This window comes from Onychomys torridus, chromosome 6, assembly GCF_903995425.1.
Source record: "Onychomys torridus chromosome 6, mOncTor1.1, whole genome shotgun sequence".
Classification (NCBI taxonomy): domain Eukaryota; kingdom Metazoa; phylum Chordata; class Mammalia; order Rodentia; family Cricetidae; genus Onychomys; species Onychomys torridus.
In genome coordinates, this window is record NC_050448.1 from 78408734 (window position 1) to 78428629 (window position 19896).

Here is a 19896-nt window from a genome sequence, read left to right on the forward strand (position 1 = left end):
AAACTAGGAGAGGCAAGGATGGTCCAGCAGGCGGCGGCCACTCGAAGAAGAGATTTTCACAGGTAGCAATAGCCAAACAGTCGGGAAGCAGCAAGAGGAGCTAGGAGGACCTCAACTGCACTTCCTTACCTTAGGCTCTGGGGAGAGAAAAGCGGCTTCTACCGTTCTGTGGGAGACAGGGTAAGACAGGGCTTCATGTAGGTCAGGCTGGCCTCAAACCTAGGATGTGGTGGAGGATGACCTTGAACCCTTGGTCCTACTGCTTCCACCTCCTAAGAGCTGGAATTAATGGGAATGTTCCATCACATCTGGCAAAAACAGCTTGTCTTGTACAGGCTAGCCAGTCTTCAATTTAGCAACGGGAGGTAAAGGAGACTGTAAGACACTGAAGACAGAGGGATTTGCTTATCACAGACTCAGACCTAAGAGCCTGGTGGAGAAAGGAAGAGATGGGTGAAGATAAGGCCTTAAAGACTGAACTCCCAAGTGACTGGGATTTAAATTAAGCTGAAAAGTACAGAAGTATTCAATTCTGCCATCCTTGGGGTGAGGGTGGGCAACCACACTTATTTCTGTTTCAAGGATATTGCTTCAGGGTGTCATGGCTTGGTACTCTAGATTTTTTTTTCCCAACGCTTCCTATGTTGCAACAGTTTGAATCATAAAGGTTTGGGGTAACCACTGAGGCACACAGAAGAGGGATCAAGGACACATGGAAATGAAGAGCAGCGTTGAAGATACTACAAGCTAAAATCTGTGGTGATGCTAGTGTGTTCTGTTCCAGTGAGTGGTTCCACCTTCCTTATGTAGGAGTTGAGAACAAAGCTAATGATTTATAAAGATGGTGTAGAACCCAGAATCAGATCAGACCACCTAGCCCCACTTACCTTCAGTGTTCTCAACACTCATCCCAGCCTCCTCTGCTCTGTGTAACTCTGGATTTGGAGCCTTGGGCTTACCTACCACTTGTTCTTCTGCTGGCTCCTGGCCTTGTCTGAGAATTTTCCAGTTAAACTCACTCACCATAACATTTTAAACTTACCATGATTTCACTCCAATCCTTTTCCACTTGGACAAATGTATCCTTGGGTGCTTCAGGTAACAGCCCTTCTGGTTATAATGACTAACTTAAACCCAGCCAGAAATTTTCTATGATTGAAAGGTGATTCATAAGCTATCTGTCTAGATAGAAACAAGGTCAAGATTTGGGGAAATCCTTGTGATCTATTGGGCCACAGTTATGTTTAAAGATGAAAAAGCAGAGGCTGGAGAGATGGCTGTTACTATGAGCATTTGCTACTCTTCCAGGGGACCCCAGTTCATTTCCAGAGCCCATGTTTTGCAACCCACAACTTCCTATAACCCCCAGTTCTAGGCCTCTCACCTCTGTGGGTACTCACATGCACATGCCCACATGCTGATAAAGAAACATAATTTAAAAGAAAGAAGAAATGAAGTTAAACACGAATAGTCAAGGTGGAGGAATAGTGAAATAAAAGCACTGTGGTCAAAAGAGAAACTGAACCGTTCTGAGACTCCCTCGCGGGCAGTGTAAACTCTGATGATAAACGAGAGAAGCACATTCAATAGAGGCACAGGTGGGATGGATGTCCTGCAGGAAAGGGGAAGCACCGTGAACCCCTGATAAAGGAGTTTCTGGTAGGGTCCTTTGGGAGGCAAGCAATGGACAGACAATTACTCACCGGTGGTAGCAGCAAAACAGTGCATGTGAACCCTCGCACAGAACATCTCCTTAAGAACTATTCAAGAACTGGGTGTCGTGGTATGCACCTTTAATCCCAGCACTGGGGGTGGGGGCTGGGACAGGTGGATCTCTGAGTTTGAGGCCAGCCTAGTCTCTTTCAGGATAGCCAGGGCTACACAGTGAAACCCTGACTAGAAAAACAAACAAACAAAAAACAAGAAACAAAACACTTAAAAAATGCAAAAAGAAGGGCTGGAGAGTTGGCTCAATGGTTAAGGGCATTTGCTGTTCTTGCAAAGGACCCAGGTTCAATTCCTAGCACCCATATGGCAGTTCACCACTTCCTCAGGCACCAGGCATATATGTGGTACACTGACATATATACATGCAAACCACTCATACACATAAAATAATAAGATAAAATTTAAAAATGCAGAAAGAACTCTCTGGGAGTTGCTTTGGGGGGGGGACCTAGGTCAGAATATCTTTTCTAAAAAACAAAACAAAACCCAAAAAGCCAATTGGCATGTCTTCAATTTGCTATCACGAAGGGCAATCTGGGTCAGTATTGAGAGACAGTCCCTCAAAGCCTGCCAGGCAGACTTTTTCCCTAAAGTGGCTTGAGCCTGTGGGAAAGTACAAGTTCTCCCCTGGTCACGAAACAAGTCACTAATGAATCCCCAGGGAACTTTTTTCCAGGCACCTTCCAACCTAATTGCAAGACTGTCATAGATTTGGGAGTGGTGGTGTCATGCTCAGACTCTAAAAATAAGGTAATTTTAATTGGTGACAACTGATAGATGGGACACAGTGTTGTTACATGTGAGAGTTCTGAGAAATCAAAGCAACTGCCCATCTCTATTACGTCAGACAGTGTTACTTCAGTAAAATCGCATGGGATTTTCTCGTTATTAAAGCAAAAAGATACTACCAAAACCTCAGTTACTCAAAGCCCTCCCTTCTGCTCTCCTCTGCATTCACATAAGTACTTCAAGGAACATGTATGACATAACATGTGCCAGAAGTGAGCAGGCCCCTTTGCTGCTGGAAGATAACAGCAGTATGGTGGCCCTGATGCCAGGACCAACTTTATCTCCTTCAGCCACCTGTGGGTCAGTCAACCAGACGGGAGAGAGCTAAAGAAATTTTAAAGAAGGGCAAGCACTAAATATTATTAAACTATTTCTACTAAACATTAATCATCAACACAAATGAACTGACACGTTAATGTGTCAATCTGGTGATTTCATTTGAACTTGCTATAATCTTCTGCAGAAATAATGGAAACTTTTCTGGAGGGCAATTTTACATCAAGAACAGAAAACAACAATTCTTTAATTTACTCTACGGATATAAAGATGCCAAGATATATGTATAACTATGTTCATTGTGGGGCTGGCAATGTGGCTCACTGGCAGAGCATTTGCCTAGCACGTTCAATGACCTGAGTTTGATCTCTGGCACTGCCAAGAGAAAAGTTCATTGCAATATTTGTAATTAAGAACAGTACAAAGGGGCTGGAGAGATGGCTCAGCAGTTAAGAACATTTGTTGCTCTTGGAGAGGACCCCCACGTTCAGCTTCCAGCACCCATACGGTGGTTCATAACCATCCCTAACTCCAATTCCAAGGATTCAACACTCTCTCCTGACTTCCACAGGCACCAGGCATGCATGTAGAGCATATAACATTTACAAAACAAAACACGTATCCACATAAATGATCTAAAAAACAAATAGTATACAAATGTTGAATAATTTGTTATAAATCATCATTTATGTTGAGAATGGTTTATTAACGTGTATTCACATAACATGATCCTATTAAAATAGGCATTTTTGATACTGGCATATTGAATTCCAATTAAGGAGTTGGGTAAAATGCAGGATTTAAAGTCATATACAGTGTAATTCTATTGTTTGTGTAGAGGCATGCAGGCCAGTTGGGTGGAGGACAACTTTATGGACTCAGTTCTCCTTTTCCACTTAAGTTTTTTTCAAGACAGGGTTTCTCTGTGCAACAGTCCTAGCTGTCCTGGAACTAGCTCTGTAGACCAGGCTGGCTTTGAACTCAAGACATCTGCCTGCCTCTGCCTCCTGGGAGCTGAAATTAAAAGTGTGTGCCATCACTGCCTGGCTCCTTTCCTACTTTTTTTTTTTCGAGACAGGGTTTCTCTGTGTAGTTTTGTGTCTTTCCTTTCCTACTTTTATGTGGGTTCTGGGAATTGAACCCAGTTCACCAGTTTGTGTGGCAAGTACTTTTATCCACTGACCCATCTCATTGGATCCTCTGAAGCCTTTTTAAAAGCTATTTTTATGTGTATTGTGTGAGGCTGCATATGCAGTTGTTCAGGGAGATCAGAGAGCATCAGACCCCTTGTAACTTGAGTTACAGGTGGTTATAATTCACCTGATGTGAGTGCTGGGAACTGAACCCACGTCCTCAAGAGCACAGTAAGAGCTCTTAATCACTGGGCCATCTTTCCAGTACCCTTTACATTAAAAAAAAAAAAAATCATTGTGTGTGAATTATTTTAATTCTGAAAATATACAGATTTAACATCTTTAAGTCCTCAGAAATACTAGAAAAAGGTCCATCAACTAGTCTACATGGAAGACATTTTACTTTACTTTGTATTTCTTTCTTTTTTGGGGAGGTGGGTTCAAGGGATCCACCTGCCTCTACTGTGATTAGAGCCATGCTCCACCACCACCCAACTTAATTTGTATTTTTATAGAAAATTGTTTTGAAGACCAAAGGCTAAGAAAATCAAGTCTTTGTTGTATTATTACTAATTTTTCTGTGGAACTCAGGATAGAACCCAGATTTCAGCTTGCTAAATACCAGAGCTATACTTTTAGCTACAAAAACCAATTATTAGAAATACTGTCATGAGCCAGACACCAAGCAAGGGAATTTCACCAATAATTTAATCTGCATAACTATCATGGGAGATAGGCATCTCAGCTTCCACTTTACAGCTGAGTAAGGATCCTCTATTTAAACTACTTGTCAGGTGCCCTAGATTCCAGCAGACAATGTCCAGGTTTCCTGCTGTACCACACACCTCACTCACTTGCTGCAGCTCCTGTGAGGCCCTTAGAGGTTTATAGGAAGGTCACTGAAAGGAACAGCACCGAGCACTAAACCTCACTTCTCCTTCCTGAGGGTAAGAGACAGTCTTCTTCATTGCTAAGGCTCAAGGTTCACACTGAAACTGCTTTGACCCTAAGCCCAGCTCCTCGCCTGCATCCTCCTAGAGCACATTTCCTCAGGGCCATGCTATCAGCTGGCTTGCTTAATGGTTTGGCATTTTGTTAGGTTATGAGCAGGGCAGCGTAAACTGCACACTTTGACCTGTTCCAGCCAGCTGGCTCCTTGGTCTCTCCCCTGGATACTAAAACAAACAAGCTCTGTGCTCTGGCTTCCTAACTCAAATTGGTGGGGGTGGGGGCAAAATCCCAGCTATGTGAACAATCAGAGGAATATCTGGCAGCACATTTCTCTTTTATAGCTTTATTTTAACAAAGTAACGTCTCCAAGTATCCAGTAGCTCGGACATATTCTAAGCCTTAATGTTCAGCTTATTGCATGCACCAACTTGGTTGTGGGGTCCCTAACCCCCAAATGGCTTTGTTCCAGATGGATCTTTCATGACTGTTACTAGCCCCTTTCATGAAGGAGGAAGGGGTTATTTTCTCAATAGTTTCAAGGCCTCTTTATGGTTTTCTGTTCCCTCCCTGAGGGCAGAGACAGGAAGTTACCTGGATAGGGTCACAGGAAGTCAGTGACATTCAGAATTAGAACATAGAGCCTGGGATACCACTTTATCCTCCAGCACCATGATTTACAATTTGAAAATAAACAACCTAAGGACTTTTTATCTAAGAAGAGAATGAAGGGGACTTGAGGAATAAGACGCATGGGACAAACCTGGTTCTTTTTTGAGTCAGATTCTACTTTTTCCACTTTAAAAAAAAAAAGTGCATATTGATAAAAGTTTAAGAAAAACTGGGTTAAACCAAGTTGAACAGATTAAGTTGCTAGGGGACTTCTAAGAACTTTTAATGTGCTTATGAACACTGAATAGTATATAATGACAAGTTTTGTTAAATATAACAAAACTGATATAAATAATAATGATGAGCTATAAAGCTACGGGTTTCATCGGCACCAGAACCCCATAGACAAGCTTCAGAAGAGGTCCTCCAGGGTGGAACCGCAGGGCTCTGTAACAGAAGACACCAAACGAGCTTCTGCCACTAGCCATCATCCAGTTTTCAAAACTGGAGCGCTGATCCAACAGGATTGTTACACTGTACTCTCCTGGTATTTTTCCACTTGCTGGTCAAAGTTCCTGGAAGAGAACCCTGCTTGGAAGAAATTCACTGGAGTAAGAAGGTATTTTAGCGCCAGGTCCCTGGACTCAGTAGCTAGATGAGTGTCTTTGTTAACGTGAGACCGGGGAGAATCATAGCCTATCCTGTCACTTTGGTTCCCTCGAGCTCGTGAGGCATTGCCTCCCCTAGGTATCACGGGAGACCCCAAGTCAATTTCCTCCCTGGTTTCTGGAGAGAGAAACTCATCTACAGGCTGTAATTGCATTGAAAATTCCAAGGGGGCAGGCAACACAGTCACTATCTTCTCGGAGTCACAAAAAAGGATTGGCTCATCACATTCTTTTCCGCAGAAGTCTGGGAACAACTGCTTCCTGGCCTGCAGAGGATGGGGGCAGAGCTTCTCAAGGTCCCCAGGCCAGGGAGAGAGGTTTTCTTTCTTGTGCTTCTTCGAGTCTCTGTCAACTTTAGCCTGCTCAGCTTTTTCCTCCGGGGATTCAAACACAACACCCCGGATTCTTGGCCTCTTTAGTCTCCTTTCTAACTGCCAAAGCATGCTCGTTTCCCTAGAGGAGGAACACATGTATTGCTGCACAGAGGGTGGAATCAGGGGTATAGAGAGCTGGGGACTCAAGCTGTCCTGAAAGAACTCTCCACAAGGCTGCTGGCGAACAATGGGCACCACCCGGCAAGGCCTCAGAGCGGCAACGAAAGCCCGAAGCTCGGAGTAAGATGAATGATCAGAGTAAGGGATGGTGTGGATGTCTGGGTGAGGGCTTCGTATCTTCCGGCTTGTGGGGAGAATAGCAATGGTAGGGTGAGTCCGGTTCCACTGAAGCATGGCAGAATGGCAGATCTCCATGTGGTCTACAGCATGGATGCGCCCCGCTTTTTCCTCGACTGTGAACACATCTGCGAGGCCCAGCAGCTGCACCAACTCCAGGCGCTGAGGACTCAATACCACCCAGGTCCGAAACTCAAGGGCTAGCTGTTCTAGCAGTGCTTCTTTTCCTAGGCTGTAGAGTCCTAAAGTATGTTCAGAGGGGTGGGGAGGAAGACAGAGAAGATGATGAAGGGATTCAAGACTCCCAGTCAACCAAATGTTTAACTAAGATTCATAACATCTATGTGCAATCTAGGAAGTGTATCAAGGAAATGCATTTAAGATACATAGCAGATGCAGGTATGGAGCACACAAAATCCATTCACCCTTTCAGTTCCACAAGAGAAAGCATCTACCAAGCGTTAGGCACCGTGGGAACAGACAGATTAAGAAGGCTTAAACTCTCCAGGAGTACCACCCATCTGCAGACTCAGAAACAATGTAATGAAGGGTAATGTCACACACAGGCATACAATGTTATAAAGGCACAGAAGTAGCTGCCAGTTGATGAAATTAGGAAAAGCTTCTGTACAGCTGAGCCAGGTCCTTTTCTTTTCTTTTCTTTTCTTTTCTTTTCTTTTTTTTTGGTAGGTGATGGAAAATTTAAATATTTCTTTGGGGGAGAAAACAACACACTTCCATTTAATAAAAAAATTTAAAAACAACTCACTTGTGCTCACTTTGGCAGCCCATGTACTAAAACTGGAATCAGTTAGCAAGACTTCTGAACAAGGATGACATATACATTCATGAAGCATTCCATTTAAACAACAACAACAACACCTCACTCGTACAATCCAGAGGTGACTTATTTATCTATGTCTATTAAGTCATGAATTCACAGATCAGCTCGGCTCCTTCCCACTGGTTCCCACAAAGAGTGCTTCTCTGGGTAGCACAGGTGAGCACTTCAGCTGAACCCAGTACTTTCCTGTTTGACCTTTATCTTTCTGATCGTTTTCCTTCCCTGTTCTGTATGTTCCCTCACTCCATCTAGTGCTTCATGTGCTCAATGTGTTCAGTTCTCCTGGAGAGAATCTTATCTCTAACTTGCTTGTTTACAACAATGCCAATAGCCTTCTGGGTAGAGACTCTTCAGCTCTGCCACTGTAACAGTCACAGGACATTCCTTTTTGACTAGAACCCAATCCCTTAATGTCAAATATCCCTCTGCCCAAACATTCACATATACGTAGCCAAAGGAACAACTCCATGTTTTCCAAAAGGCTTAGAGGCTATACATAGTCCATTTCCTCTTACCTTTGTGCTTGCCATTTTGGCAAATTAATGGAAGGTGATCATTCTGGCTGAAAGGAAACTGAGCCATATCTTAAAGGATGGGTCAGGGCTGGCCAGCAAGGAAAGGGTATAGTGGAAAATATTTTAAGAGGAGCCACCTCAGTGTTACTAAAGTAAAGATGATTAGTGAGGTATGACACTAGAAAGACAAGCCAAGGTCATTTATTAGTGGGCCTTCCAAGTAGTGAAAAGGAGTTAGGACTTAATGCTGTAGATGAAGCAGGGGCTGCTCTCAGTGTGAGGTAGGAAAGTGATGAATTTTAATCATCAGAATACTATGATCAAAACATGACTTTATGAAAAAATATCGCAGGACTGTTAAGTGCCTGGGTGAGAGGTGGGAAACAGAAGTTCCATCTAGAAGGACAAAAGGTGTACACACAGAAGAAATGAGATGTGAATTTTAGCAATGGCTATGGTAACAGATCCAGCAGATGGTATTTAACCACTGTTCTCAGACTTCACCACCTCACCACTAAACCGCAACCTTAAAAAATGTTTGTTTTATATCCACTCCCCTGATTGTGCTTCTAATTTACCCTTTTGAGCAAAAGATTTTCTGCTCTCTCTCTTTTTCCTTCTTGGGGCCCTTCCTTAATAAACAGGGAGCGCTTAAAGCCAGACACCATATTTCTCAGGTTTGTATCTCTACTGCCTTCTGGCTATGTGGTACATTACAGACTAATTTTATTTTTGCAAAGTCAATCAAGCCAGCCTACCACAGGGACTCTTCTAACCAGCTGTGCTTCTCTGAGACAATGCTGCATGCCGTACTTCAGTCAGACAGTGTTTCTTCATGAATAGTTAGGTAACCCTGAGGGCAGGGGACATTTCCCAGTTTGGTCACTCCCTGGGAGGTATATAGTTCTTCATTATCTTTATTTAAGGCCATCTTGAAACTCCTTTCAGAGCTGTGACATATGCTTTAAGACATTCAGTTTCCTCTCTTGAGGACCGACAATTTTTGGAACAACCAAAGAAGTTATTTAGAACAAAAGCTGGTTTTTTTGTTTTTTTTTGTTTTTTTTTTAAAGAAAAGTTGATTTTCATAAACTATCTTTCAAAACACAACTTCAAGAGTCCCAAAGATATTGGGTACCACTGTGGAGTTACCAGAACAAGCAAATAGCTGTTTTCTCTACACACCTATTTGAAGCACAGCAATCCCTTTGTTCACTCACATAGCAAATATGTACTGACTATCTCTCTCTCACTATGTAGGCACTTGGGATGTACCTTAAGAAATAAAGAACCTTGTCATGTGAGAACCTACATTCTAGCAGAAGAAACAGTAAAAATGAAAAGGAATGAACATGGAAACTATGGAATATATACTATGAAACAATTAAGTGGAATACCGTTCTTCTTCTACTTGAAACTACTCAACAGCTCTTTATTCAGATTAGAATCAATTCCAAGCTGGGCGGTGGTGGTGCATGCCTTTAATCCCAGCACTCAGGAGGCAGAGCCAGGTGGATCTCTGTGAGATGGAGGCCAGCCTGGGCTACAGAAGGAGAGCCAGAACAGGCACCAAAGCTACACAGAGAAACCCTGTCTTGAAAAGCCAAAACAAAACAAAAACAAAAAAAACAAAATCAAAAGAACCAGTTCCAAGGGCTTAATACTCCAATTACTCCTGCCTTTCAAGTCTCCTTGCCTACTCTGCATCTGTCACACAGGCTGCTGCTTCTCTGACACACAAAGCTTCCTTAGTTTTTGGGGGTTTCTTTTCTTTTTTAAAAACTATTTATTTATTTACTTTATGTGTATGTATGTGAGCCTGAGTGTATGGCTGTATGCCACATGTGTGCAGGAGCCCACGGAGGTGAGAAGAAGCACTGGATTCCCTGTAACTGGAGTTAGGGGGCAGTTGTGAGCTGCCATATGGGTGCTGGGAATTGAACCTGAGTCCTCTGAAAGAGTAGCCTGTGCTTTTAATCAGTGAGCTGTCCCTCCAGCCCTCTTAAGGGTTTCTTTTCTCCCTTTGTCTGTTTCTTTCTTTCTCTTTTTTTCTTTTCTTCGAGACAAGGTTTCTCTGTGAAGTCCTGGCTATCCTGGAACCCACTCTACAGGCCTCAAACTCAGAGATCTGCCCGTCTCTGTTTCTCAAGTGCTGAGATTAAAGGTGCATGCCACCAGTACCCGGCTATCTTAAGGGTTCCTTAAGGAGTTATAGTTCACGTTGGTGTATGTGTACATTATCAGGTGTATGTGTACATAAGCAACAGCATATTTAAATATGTACCAATACACCGGGAGGTGAAGAATACTAAAAAAATGAGTAAATTTGGAGCTCAGGGTGTAGTTCAGTTGACAGAGTGCTTGCCTAGCACGTACAAAACCCCTGGGTTCAATCCCAGCACCATGCAAACTGGTCGTGCTAGCACATGTTTGTAATCTTAGCACTAAAAATACAAACATTTTAAAGAAGAGACTGAATGGTACAGTACCTGCCTAACATATGTGAGACCCTAGATTTAATGCCAGAGCTTGGGGAAGGGATGAGAATGAAGATGGGCAGGTTCAATTTTATTTAATTTTATTTTTTTTGAGACAGAGTCTTTCTCACTGGAACTCACTATATAGAATAGGCTGCTTCCATTGAATCCCAGCCTCCTGAGTGCTGAGATTAAAGGTTTGGGCCACCAGGCCAGCTGGGAGGTTCAATGTTAAATACAATTATCATAGGAGGTTTTACAAGGAAGGCAAGACCTGCACAAAGACTTGAAAACAATGAGAACCTTCAAAGAGTTTAGATTCACTCAGCATGAGTGAGAGAAAAAGGGGGCCGGGCAGTGGTGGCTCACGCCTGTAATCCCAGCACTCAGGAGGCAGAGGCAGGTGGATCTCTGTGAGTTCGAGGCCAGCCTGGGCTGCCAAATGAGTCCCAGGAAAGGCACAAAACTACACAGAGAAACCCTGTCTCGAAAAACCAAATAAAATAAAATAAAAAAACAGAGAGAAAGGGAACCACTCACCAATCTTTATGTGATGCTGTGGGAACTGTCGAATGAGCTGGACAATCTGCCGAGTAGCTTCTTGTCGGGAAGGAAGAACAAGGGCTGGATTGCAATTGGTGTTGTCTAGATATAAAGTATGAATCTGTTTCCCCAGGATCAGGGCAGGCTCCTTCAGCATGGATGGTGTAAATCGAAAATCACCTAGAGGATCAATATAGGAGGTGGGAGCAGGGGACAAAGACCAAGGATAGGAGACCAGCCTCTCCCACCTTTAGCAACAGATGGGCACTGGTTCCTGGTTTATGGAAAAACTGTTTCCTGGCACCGAACTGTACCTACAATATATGGAAAAACTGTTTTCTGGCACCGAACTGTACCTACAATATATGGAAAAACTGTTTCCTGGCACTGAACTGTACCTACAATATATAGAAAAACTGTTTCCTGGCACTGAACTGTACCTACAATATAGCTTCTTTGTTTTTAAAAAAAAAAAAAAAAAAAAAAGGTCTATCCTGCTCTTGTGGCACTTTTATTTATTTGGTTGCTATTTTTTGGATTGTTTTTAAGATTCATTTATTATGTACATTGGGGTTTTACCTGCATGTATATCTACACAAGGATGCCAGATCCCCTGGAACTGGAGCTGCAGACAGTTGTGAACTGCCATTTGGGTGCTGGGCCTTGAACCAGGGTCCTTTGGAAGAATAGCCAGTGCTCTTAACTGCTAAGCATCTCCCCAACGCCCTTGTTTGCTGTTTCCTGAGAGATGGGCTTTCTCTACATAGGCCTGGCTGTCCTAGAATTCACTACGTAGACCAGGCTGGCCTGGAATTTGTAGAGATCGGCCTGCCTCTGCCTCCCAAGTACTGGGATTAAAGGTGTGTGCCACCACCACCCTGCCCTAGTTAGAAGAATACTTGCATATTCTTAACAGGGTTTAGATGGTCAGTCAGTCGAAAAGGGTCACTGTGCCTATAAGGGAGGAAGCTTCAAGGCCTAGTCTTCTGAGTGAAGGCAGAAATCACACAGCTGGAAAGTGAGAGGGTCTGTAGCACAAATCCTAATTGGCCTTAATAAAAACCTGGCATCAGGGTGAAAGCTGAAAGATCACAGGAGCAGAGCAGCCGCCCTAGTTCTCCTTTTTTTTTTTTTTTTTTTGGTTTTTCGAGAGAGGGTTTTTCTGTGTAGTTTTGGAGGTTGTCCTAGATCTCACTTTGTAGACCAGGCTAGCCTCGAACTCACAGAGATCCACCTGCCTCTGCCTCCTGAGGGCTGGGATTAAACGTGTGCGCCACCACCGCCCTGCCCTAGTTCTTACCTCTATGAAATCCTCAGACTTTAAAAAGGAGGCAAGATCCTGTCTCTACAAATCCTCAGACTGAATGGGGCCTGAGCTCCAGTCTCTTCCCACCTTATATTCCTCTCACTGCCCAGCCATATCACTTCCTGTATCCACCTCCCTAGTGCTGGGATTAAAGGTGTGTGCCACCAGTGCCTGGCTCTGTTTCTCTTTTAGACTGGATCAATCTTGTGTAGCCCAGGGTGGCCTTGAACTCACAGAGACCCATCTGCCTCTGCCTCTCAGGTGCTGGGATTAAGGTGTGTGCCACCACTGCCTGGCCTCTAAGGCTAACTAGGGGCTTAGCTCTGCACTCTGATTTTCAGACAAGCTTTATTTGTTAGAGCATATACAAATTATCACCAAGGACACCTTGGGGGAAGCTCACCTGTGTAGAGAATTGTTCCAAAGTATCCTTCAAAGAGAAACATGACAGAACCGGGGCAGTGATTGGCATCTATAAGGGTCACAGTCATGGTTTCTTGCCCAATTTCGTCTAGAGGCAATACATGGCTCTCACCAATCTCCAGAGCTCGGATCCACTGCTTAGACACCTGAGGAAAGAGTTGGTCACCCTAGTAACCACAGACTCCTCTCCTGGACCAGGGACTAACATCCCAAGGAAAGCTGACCAAGTCCTGAAACACTCTCATGTAAGCTGTTTACAGGGATTCCCAAACAATCTGTCCTTCCTCTTCTGGCTCCCCACCCTTTGTATCGATTTAAACTCAGAATCTGAAAATCTAAATAAAGATTCTCAAACTTTCTTCCATCATAATCCCAGCAGGGGTGGGAGGCAACTGTCAGAGAAAATTCCAATCAGGCTGCCAGGGCTCATACCAGCCGTATCTACTCAATCAGACAAAATGAGGCGAGGTTAGATAATGTGTTTTTTATCTAGTGCAATAGATGAATTACTGGGAATGGGCGGTGAGTGTTGGGAATCTAAATTACGGTACCTGCACATGTTTAACAAATGCTCTAGCAATGAGCTAAATTCTCAGTCTGGTGGATTCTTAAAAACAAATTGGGGAGACACTTTATGAAAAGATAGGGATAATCTCCTTGTCTAAATTTACAGCTAAAAATCTCTAAGTCAGCTAGCTGGAGGCTAGTCTCATTCTGGGATCAACTCCCACATTTGCAAAAATTCAGTCTTTAAGGCGCCCACTCTGTGATCCCCAAGCTGGGACTGATCAGAAGTCCCCACCCAGATTTCTGAACTAGGTCTCAGAGGCCAAATCCAGCCCCAGTACCTGTAGATGACGATGCAGGAGGTGGGCAGTGATTGGGGAGCAGTAGAGGGGCCGTGCCCAAGTGCTAGACAGGCCCACCGTGTGGTCGGAGTGCATGTGGGATAAGAAGAAGAGCCGCGCGGCACCGGCGCGGCGCAGGCTCCAAAAGTCCACAGCGATAGGCGTTTGGGGGATTACGACCCCGTTCATGGTGGCAGGGTTGGAAAGTCACCAGCGGGGGCTTCGCTGGAACAGCACTCCTGCGCGAGGCGTCCACGACAGCGTCCCGACGACATGCGGACGCAAGGACAAGGGGAAAACAACCCAGAAGTGGAAGGAGTAGACAGAGTGAGCAAAATGAAGGTGGCCCGCGCTCGGGACGGCCAAAGCGAAAGAGCCCGACGCGGAAGGAGCCCTGAGAGCATCACTCAGCCGCGCGGGAACCTAGGCCCACACTTTGGACAAAGTGCGCGCGGCGGCGAGGAGACAGACCCGAGTAGCCGATTTCCGAGGGTCGGCCGCGGCTCCGGCGTAGCCAGCTGCGCGCCTGCGCCAAGAGGCGAGTGGGGGGGGGGGGGGGGGGAAGAGCGTCCTAAGGTCGGTCCTGCCTGCGCTCGGCGCTCGGCGCCACTAGGGCGGGGGCTCAGTGAGCTTCAGGGCGAGGGGGCGGGACTTCCGCAGGAAGCTGGCTGGGGCGTTGTGCCGTGGCCTCGGCGGCTAGTGCTGCTGGGTAGGAAGGCTGTGCTCCGTCTGCCTCTAGCTGGTGGGGCAGCGAAAGCCTGGCTGGGCCTAGAGATAGTTGAGGAGAGGGCCTGGGCGGAGCGAACGGCCCGCGGGGCTCGGGTCGGCGCCTGAAGGGCCGAGGTCCGGGCTCGCTGGAGGCCCGAGGGGAGAAGTATGCGTTCCGCTCCGACAAGGCACTGCCCAGGGACAACCTCGCCTTTAGTGTTTTCACTGACCACATTTCCTTTACTCAGGCTCTCACCTCGGGACTAGAAGGAGCCCGCGAGTTCCCCCTCGGGTCTGTGGAAACTGTCCCGTGACTGTTGGCGAAGATGCCATACCTTGGCTCCGAGGACGTGGTGAAGGAACTGGAGAAGGCTCTGTGCAACCCTCACATTCAGGCTGATAGGCTGCGCTACCGGAATGTCATCCAGCGAGTGATTAGGTATCGCCGGCCTAAGGATTCTAACTCCCGCCTCCACCTTCCCCACCCCGCCCTACTTTTCACCCTCTTCAGGGCTCTCTTCCCGCCACCACTCTGAAAAAGTCAGTGAACCTTCCACACATGGCAGCTGTGTATCTTTTGGCTTTGAGACTGCATTTCTGCATTGACACTTCGGTCTCCCTACCCAGCTGAGAGGTTTCCTTCATGTCACAGACTTCAGCAGGTCTATGGCTTACCTAGTACCGTTCTCCATTTTTGTAAGATTCAGACCTATATATCCCTCTGCTTGCTTGGTATTTCTGCCTGGCTAGTTCTTCAAAGATATGATCAAAATAGTACCAGCATTCTTCTCAAACCTGCTGTTTTGCCTGGATTTGTGCTATGAATGTCATCAGGCATCCCACTAAGCATGATAGTCAACTTTGATGGCACTGCCCTTCAAGTGTCAGGTAGTATGAAAAATTCTAAATATCCTCTCTTTATTATTAATACTGTAGTGTTGGCTCAGACTAACATTACCAGAGCCTATTGTGGTAGTTTATTAATAAGTGACATTGTCTCTTCACTTCTGTTAGGATTTTTCTATTATATACATTTGAACACATAATCTGTAACTATAGGTCAAAAATGTTAGAAGGGACAAAAGTCCCTTGGGATGAAAAAGTGTGACCTAGGGATTGATTCTGATTTTGTTAGGATGAGATAGAATCCAGGGACTGTGTTTTAAATAAACATCTTAGCTGATTCTATATAGTAGTTTGGTTCCACATTAGAAACAATAATCAGTGGAATGAAGTCCAAACTCTATCATGTCACCCAAGGAACAAAATGAATGTTCAGTTCTTGTTCATGCCCAATGGCATGTATGGTTAACTGTATCACGTTTGCCTTGGGAGAGCTGGTCAGTTAGCTATTCTGTGAAGAAGTGTTTTCTGACTGCCATAGCAGCATGTGGGTGTGGATCTTCTTGGTCTGTGTTCTGTGCATTAATTCAAGTACTTACACTGGAGGTTTGAAATCAGTGATGTTCTTCGCTGGCTTCTTAGTTCCTAAACATCTGAGGCTACATCTGCTCTGTTTAGTTTTATTTTCCTCTGAGACAGCCCTGGCTGTCCTGGGAACTCACTTTGTTGACCAGGCTGACCTCAAACTCACAGAGGTCCACTTGCCTATGCCTCCTAGTGTTCAGATTATAGTTGTATATCACCATGCCTGGCTTTTTATTTTTACTTTAAAAATAAGTTATGCATATGAGTGTTTTTCCTGCATATGTAAGTGGGTATGCCTGGTGCCTGTGTATGTCAGAAGGCATCAGATCCCCTGGAACTATAGTTATGGATGGTTATGAGCTACCATGTGGGTGCTGGGAACTGAACCCAGCTCTTTTGCAAGAGCAACAAAATGCTAGCTAACCATTGAGCTACCTCTCCAGCCTGTACCTTCAAAAGATGTCCCCATATCATATCTCTGAAATGTTAAAGTTAAATGTACCATCCCCATATCATTTCATTGCAATGTACTAAGGATTGCAGGCCCATAACAGGAAGTTTTGTGTGATGTAATAGACAAGGTAGACCCAACTATATCTCTCTGAAAGATCATAATTTAGTTAGATAACCAGAACATAAATAAAACTCCTCTTACAGATTGGAGATTGTGTGTTTTACTTCTTTCTGCTCTGTATATTTCTTATAGGCACATGACTCAGGGCTTGGACATGTCTGGTGTTTTCATGGAAATGGTGAAGGCCAGTGCCACTGTAGATATTGTTCAGAAGAAGTTGGTTTATCTGTACATGGGCACATATGCACCTTTGAAACCAGATCTGGCACTCTTGGCCATCAATACGCTATGTAAAGACTGCTCAGACCCCAACCCAATGGTGCGAGGACTGGCACTCCGGAGCATGTGCAGCCTCAGGTGAGCACTTTACTCCCTGCTTGGTCCTCAGTGGCTGATGAATTAGCAGATTCTTAATGAGAACAGCTTCGACTCCCTAATACTAAGGAAAGTACTGTTCTTCCTTGAACTCAGATTTTCAGCCATTGCTTTGGTTTTCTAAACTGTATCTAATTGGTTTGATTAAAAGTAGTTTTCTTTATCTTGGTAAAATAGTTCTGAGTTTTGGTTAAAGATACTTAATCAGTTATTACTATAAAAATTTGTGCTGACTCTGCAGCATTATTCCAAACAAAAAGTCAAATTATGGCTTTTTAAATTTAATAGAGGCTTTCTCCAATTTCTTGTGATCTAATAGATATACATTCAAACATGACTTATTAAATCATATTTAAACTAAACCTCTGTTAATTGAAGAAGAGCTTAATTATGTCAAAGCTAGTATTTCAAGATCTGCCTGACTCTAGGATGTTTCTTAGGATGCCTGGTGTGCAGGAATATATCCAACAGCCTGTACTTAATGGTCTGCGGGATAAGGCTTCCTATGTCAGAAGAGTGGCAGTCCTTGGCTGTGCCAAGATGCATAATCTTCATGGAGACTCTGAAGTGGGTAAGATCATCTGCCATGCTCATAATGTATTTGTGTCTCTATTGTGTGTGTAATTTTGGAAGAAAAAACTGTTGCTTGGTAGAAAATAATAATGTGTCTCCATGACTATGCATGTCTTTCTAAATCAGATGCTTGCTTTTTTTAAAAAAAAAAATTTCATCTGTTTTTGTTTTAGCTCCTTTTTTCAGCCTTTGAAAGAAATTAATTTCTTAATTTATGTGTCCTGTCTGATACTGAAAATGATGTTTGTTTTTGCCTTTGGTTTTTGTTTTTATTTTGGTTTTGGTTTTGTTTTAGCAGAGACATAGCTTGTTCCTTGGTTCTATCCATGTGACTTGAGCTTTTCTTGATTTGTAATCTTTGGTCTTTGTTTTAGATGGTGCTCTGGTCAATGAGTTATACAGTCTTCTGCGTGACCAGGATCCAATTGTGGTTGTGAACTGCCTGAGGTCTCTAGAGGAAATTTTGAAACAGGAAGGAGGTGTTGTCATTAATAAGCCCATTGCACACCATCTCTTAAATAGGTTTGGATGCTCTTTTTATTATGAGATATGAATCGTGGTAAGATCTTGTTGATGAATTAAACTAGGTCTTACTTTATTGTTGTGTATGATGGATGGGGCTGGGGATGTGGGTTTAAAGTGTGAAGGTCAGTAGAAACTTAGAGTTCTTGATTCTCTCCTTCCATTTTTATGTGGATTCCAATGGAGTTCCAATCATCAGGCTTAACACAGCACACACTTTTACCCACTGGGCCATTTTGCCAGCCCAGACTTCAAGTTTACTGCAATTATTAATTTCCTCATATTTCATTGAGAGAAGTTCTTTGATATGACTTACTTTTCTTAATATGTAAAGATGGTAAAAACAAGCTGTGGAGATAAATTCGTTCTGTAGTACCTATTATGCCCCTAAGACTAAGCCATTTACCTTAAAATTTAGAAAATCTGGGGTCTTGGAGAGATGGCTTAGTGGTTAAAAGCACTGACTACTCTTCCAGAGGACTCAGGTTCGGTTCCCAGTACACACATGGTGACTCACAACTGTAGGGGGAAGTTTGTTGGTCCTGACTAGACCTACAGTTGGGACAAATCTCTGCCACCTGAGCACTCGAAGCCACTTAAAATAATCACTCAGAGGCTTAGATTAATTACAAACTGTATAGCCTGTGCCTCAGGCTTCTTGCTAGCTAACTCTTTCATCTTAAATTAATCCATTTCTATTAATCTATATGTTGCCATGTGGCCATGGTGTTACCAGTCTACTGGCATCTTGTTGCTTCTTAGGCATCAGGCTGGCATCTCCCCCAACTCTACCCTTTGTCTCTATCTTCCCATCTTCAGTTTGAATGTACCACCTAACTTTATTCTGCCTTGCCATTGGCCAAACAGTTTTATTTATCAACCAATGAGAGCAACACTTATTCACAGTATACAGAAAGACATCTTACAGCACATAACTACCTATGACTCCAGTTTCAGGGGGTCCAACACCCTCTTCTGACCTCCTAGGGGATCAGGCCCACATGCAGTGCACTTAAATGTAGGCAAAATACTCATACACATAAATAAAAATAAATAAACCTTGGAAAAAATATAGAAAATGTGAAATTAGAGGTATAATATAGTTCAGCAGTAAAGTATTTGCTAGCAATAGGTGCGGTGTCGCACACTTTAATCCCAGCACTTGAGAGGCAGAGGCAGGTAGATCTCTGTGAGTTCAAGGCCAGCCTGGTCTATAAAGCAAGTTCCAGGACAACCAAGGCCACACAGAAACCCTGTCTGGAAAAAACAAACAAAAACAAAACAACAAAAACCCCAGTACTTGATAGCATGTGTGATCCCTGAGTTCAGTCTCCAGTACTGGGAAAAAATTAATTCAGAAACTTTGGATCTGGTATATATTGATCATATCTTTAGTTTTAGACAGGTATGCATTGTACCATCAAGTTGTCTTGGAATTTCTTTTTAAGATTAATGTTTGATTTTTACTTGTGTGTATGTGCATGTGTGGGTGTTTGTGTGTGTGTAGATATGTGCATGTGAAAGTAGATGCCCCCAAAGGCCAGAGGGGTTGGATCCTCCTGGAGTAAGAGTTATAGGTGATTGCCAGCCACCTGATATAGTTGGTTGCTGGGGATCAAACTCATATCCTGTGGATGTATCCTGGGGTCTTGGAGAGATGGCTTAGCATAACATGTGGTACATGTTCTTACCTATTGAGTCATATCTCCAGTCCCCTTAGAATAAAAAAAAAAAAAAAAAAAACCAAAAAAACCCAAAAACCTCATTGTTATTATTTGTGTGTGTGTGTGTTTGTGTGTGTGTGTGTGTGTCTGTGTCTGTGTCTGTGTGTCCATGTGTCCATGCAAGCATGTGCCATGGCATATGTATAGAAGTCAGAGGACATTTTAGGAATCATTTCTTTCTTCTACCATGTGTGTTCTGGAGAATGAACTT

The 19896-nt window shown here is 43.8% G+C and overlaps 2 protein-coding genes across 7 annotated transcripts in view; one reads left to right on the forward strand and one right to left on the reverse strand.

The window, feature by feature from the left end:
* Positions 1-5753: 5753 nt before the first annotated feature.
* Positions 5754-14276, reverse strand: Dclre1b (DNA cross-link repair 1B). The gene is given in 5 exon segments (XM_036191419.1): positions 5754-6029; positions 6031-7067; positions 11202-11384; positions 12914-13079; positions 13782-14276. Coding segments are annotated over 5 exon segments (1620 nt in total). The 5' UTR covers positions 13971-14276; the 3' UTR covers positions 5754-5984.
* A 91-nt stretch (positions 14277-14367) lies between these two features.
* Positions 14368-19896, forward strand: part of Ap4b1 (adaptor related protein complex 4 subunit beta 1) — a 28961-nt gene continuing 23432 nt past the window's right edge. For 2 of the 6 annotated variants that reach the window (XR_004945187.1, XR_004945186.1), the window contains exons 1-4: positions 14444-14928; positions 16624-16848; positions 17307-17437; positions 17814-17961. Coding sequence is in view for 4 of the 6 variants with exons in the window: in XM_036190001.1 (XP_036045894.1) it covers positions 14816-14928; positions 16624-16848; positions 17307-17437; positions 17814-17961 (617 nt within the window). In the remaining 2 variants the exon portion in view is untranslated. Of the gene's footprint in view, positions 15378-16623; positions 16849-17306; positions 17438-17813; positions 17962-19896 lie in introns of all 6 variants that reach the window. The other 4 variants (XM_036190003.1, XM_036190002.1, XM_036190001.1 and 1 more) reach the window with 4 other exon arrangements.